This window comes from Lipotes vexillifer, unplaced genomic scaffold (assembly GCF_000442215.2).
Source record: "Lipotes vexillifer unplaced genomic scaffold, Lipotes_vexillifer_v1.1 scaffold892, whole genome shotgun sequence".
Taxonomy (NCBI): Eukaryota; Metazoa; Chordata; class Mammalia; order Artiodactyla; family Lipotidae; genus Lipotes; species Lipotes vexillifer.
The window spans coordinates 416,564-420,150 of record NW_006786445.1 but is presented as its reverse complement, the minus strand read 5'-3'; the positions used below and the strand labels follow the sequence as shown (position 1 = coordinate 420,150).

At 62.4% G+C, this 3,587-nt stretch overlaps 1 protein-coding gene across 1 annotated transcript; it reads right to left on the bottom strand.

Moving 5' to 3' along the window:
* Positions 1-621: 621 nt before the first annotated feature.
* MYOD1 (myogenic differentiation 1) lies at positions 622-3,347 on the bottom strand. Its single transcript, XM_007458784.1, has 3 exons — positions 2,382-3,347; positions 1,815-1,893; positions 622-1,554 (listed from the first exon to the last, which is right to left on the bottom strand). Exons 1-3 carry the CDS (start codon positions 3,009-3,011, stop codon positions 1,304-1,306), a joined length of 960 nt encoding a protein of 319 aa, XP_007458846.1. The 5' UTR covers positions 3,012-3,347; the 3' UTR covers positions 622-1,303.
* Positions 3,348-3,587: the final 240 nt, after the last annotated feature.

Below are 3,587 nucleotides of genomic sequence, written 5' to 3'. Positions count from 1 at the left end.
TCGTGTCTGTGCCTGTCTGGCCTTCTATGCATCCTCTTGTGATTACACCTGTCACCGAGAGCCTGGAAGTACCCTACAGCTTACAGTGCTGCTTTACACTCATTCAACTTTTCCGCATAACGTTGTGAGCACCTTATCACATCCTCTACCCGTGAGGATTCCGAGTCACATCTGGGGAACATGACTTTCCAGTGATCCTTCTGGACACCATACCTGGCTTCACTCTGTGTGTATGGAGGAGCATGATGCTCAACCGTGTACGCACTTCAGAATCACCTGGGGAACTTTTGAAAAATACTAATTCCTGGCCAGGGGTATCTGCGGCAGATACTTTAAATCAGAATCTCTGGGTGGTGGGACAGGCATGGATCTTTTATTAACTACTCAGATCGTTCTAATATCCATCCTGACAACGAGATGACCTGTGTGTGGTGATGTACGTCATGGTCAGAAGAACCTCCTCACATAACGGAAACATACGCACCCCTCCCTCCCCCAACTTCCTCCTTGCAATCCTTCTGCGGCCTACAGGGGTCGCTGCGGTACAGGTGGCCCAGTTTGCGGATTTCGCCCCCTTTCAAAATCCTGCCCCCAACCCTAGCGAAAGCTGGAGCCACCGCGGTATAAATTAGCGTCTTTATTTCGAACACCTGAGCGAGCGCCCGCGGCTCGCCCGCCTGCCGTATAAACATCCAAAGTCCCTGTCGCACCGCACACCATGCCTCAGAGATAAATACAGCCCTAGGGGCTCCTGCTCTGGCAAAGCAACTCTTATTTACAGGAATAGATTACAAAAGTATTACAAAAAGTGGTCCTGAACCGGGGGGAGGGGGTGGGAGCGGTTACCTTTACAGCTGTTACACTTGGCAAGGGAGCGGCGGGAAAGATCCGACGTCCCGAGGGCTCCCGAAAAGAGAGGCTACGCTCCTTTAAGCATCCGGCTGTCCGGGGGCGGGACTTAGGTCTGCGTGGGTCCCACCCCCCCATGGGGGAGGGGGCGAGGAAGAGGAAGGACCTGGGCCCTCAAGGGTCAGCTCTGGCCCACGGAGTAACATCAAACGGCCATCGCAGCGGGTCTCAGGGAAGGGTGCTGCGTGGCAAAAAAAGGACCACGTCCTTGCCCTGGGGTGCGGAAACACACATCAGTTCCCCCGCCTCTCATATCTCCGGAGGGATCGCTTCTATAGCGCTGTTGGGAGGGGAGGTGGCATTTAAGCTCAATCCTTTGGGCGCGAGGGACCCTAAGGGCACCATCCCTCGGGCCAGAGGGCAGCGGCACCCCCCGAAGTGGCCGCCCAACCCCTCAGAGCACCTGGTAGATCGGGTTGGGGTTCGCGCCCGCTGGGCACTGAGGGGCGGTGTCGGGGGAAGGGGTGGGGCTGCCGCGCTCGACCTCGCTCCCGGCGGCCGCCTCTTGCGGGCCTGGAGACGACGCCGGCGGCGCGTCGGCCAGCAGAAGAGCGGGCGCGGCGGGGCTCTCGGTGGAGATGCGCTCCACGATGCTGGACAGGCAGTCGAGGCTCGACACCGCAGCACTCTTCCCGGGCCGGGGTTCTGCGCGGGGAGGGGTAGATTAGTATGCAGAGGTGGAGCCGCAGACAAGTCTCCCACCTCTGGGCTCAGTGCTTTGGGGCAGACAGGAAACTGAGGACGGGCCAGATTCGGGAGGATCCCGCGAAATTTCAGGGTGAAAAAGGAGGGGAGTACATGCTTAGTATTTCATTCCCTGTACCATCTCCCAGCGAGGAGGTCCTAGGTAAAGAGAAGCCAGGGCAGCTCAAAAGGGAATGTGGGAAGGAGGCGCGAATACGCACCGTTGGGCGCCTCGCTGTAGTAGGTGCCTTCGTAGCAGTTCCGCCGCCGGGCACCGCTCGGGGGGCCGCTGTAGTCCATCTGCAAACGGCAAGGGCTACCGAGTCAGGCCCGGGAACCGCGCGGGGCTGGAGCATCACTCCCTGCAGCCGCCCCCTCTCCAACTCCCTAAGTCTCAGCCACGAGAGTTCCGGGCCCGGATCTGGCCGGGTTGGGGAGTAAGGGTGGGCAGGAGCTGTCTGCAGCATGCCGGGCCAAATAGAGGGCAGACAGTCACCTAGGAGCACACATCTGCGTGGGATAAGCGGAGAAAACGACACGATCTTCGTGTCGGCCCAGCAGTGTTCTAATAGCGCCCCCAATCAGGTGGATCGCATCCGTCCCGTGACCCCCCCCCCCCAAAGCACTACGCCACCCCAGTGACAGCTGCCTGGGGCACCGGGGGTCCACTCCCGGGAAGGTTCCCCGCCCAACCTTCACACCAGAGGGTCCGCTACCCGCCCTCGGAAACACATTCCTGATACACCAAGAGCTGCGCTCACTTCTCTAGCCCAGCGTCCTGGCCTTACCATGCCGTCGGAGCAATTGGAGCGCGGACTGGACGCGTCCGAGTCACCGCTGTAGTGTTCGCCGCCGCGGCCTGGGGGCAAAGGGCCAGGCGCGTAAAAGGCAGCGGCAGCACCAGGGGGCGCGGCGTCCTGGTCGCGAAGCAGCGCCTGCAGACCTTCGATGTAGCGGATGGCGTTGCGCAGGATCTCCACCTTGGGCAGCCGCTGGTTTGGGTTGCTAGACGTGCAGCGCTTGAGCGTCTCGAAGGCCTCGTTGACTTTGCTCAGGCGGCGCCGCTCGCGCATGGTAGCGGCCTTGCGGCGGTCCGCGTTAGTGGTCTTGCGTTTGCACGCCTTGCAGGCCCACAGTAGGCAGCGGCCCGCCTGGTGGTGCCCGCTGGGCGCGCGCACATGCTCATCCTCGCGCGCGCCCGGCACCGGGTGCGCGGCCGCAGGGAAGTGCGAGTGTTCCTCGGGCTTCAGGAGCGCGCCCACGTGCACGAGGCGCGGATCCAGGTCCTCGAAGAAGCGCAGGTCCGGGGAGTCGAAACACGGGTCATCATAGAAGTCGTCCGCTGTTGCAAAGTTGCAGAGAGAGCCGTCGGGGCCCGTCAAGTCTACGTCGCGGATCGGCGGCGAAAGCAGCTCCATATCCCGGCGGGGGGCGGCGCAGTCCTGGCTTTGCCCAATCCCGGCGGCAGGGGTTGCCAGAAACTTTCTGCGGCTCCGGAGCACCGGCAGTGCGATAGCAAAGTACTGAGGGTCTGAAAGTACACCCAGCTGTCCCCCACCCTGCCCTGTCCTGTCCCGCCTGACCGACGGACGGCGAGGAGAGCGGCGGCAGCGCCCTGGGACTTCCCCACTCCTACCTTCAAGCCAGGCTCCCGGGGCTATTTATCCCGTAGTAGCCTAAGGGCCCCCGAGCCCCAGCCGGCGGCTAGGGGCGGGGGCGCCCGTGGCCAATAGGAATAGAGCGGGGAGGAGCTTGGGATCCCCTGGGTGGCAGTAGGGGCCAGAGACTGGCCAGCCCCCTACCCCTTGACGCTTCCGCGCGCGCACTCCGGCCCCTCCCCAGGCAGAGAGACAGGCAGAGGCTGGCAGCCCAACGCGGCAGCACTTGACTCTCGGGCACACTCTCCAAATGTCTCCAACACCGGCCTCCTCGTGTGTCCGCGCGAAACGCCGCGCGCTCACCTTTGAGCTGACTTTGGGGTCCCCTCAGTCCGC

Bases quoted from the DNA above. Each gene is read 5' to 3' on its own strand.
- MYOD1 (XM_007458784.1), bottom strand. From the start codon at position 3,011: ATGGAGCTGCTTTCGCCGCCGATCCGCGACGTAGACTTGACGGGCCCC. The intron at 1,894-2,381 runs GTAAGGCCAGGA...TGCCGTTTGCAG, and splicing joins CCAATTGCTCCGACGGCATG to ATGGACTACAGCGGCCCCCC. The intron at 1,555-1,814 runs GTGCGTATTCGC...CTCCCCGCGCAG, and splicing joins CTACAGCGAGGCGCCCAACG to AACCCCGGCCCGGGAAGAGT.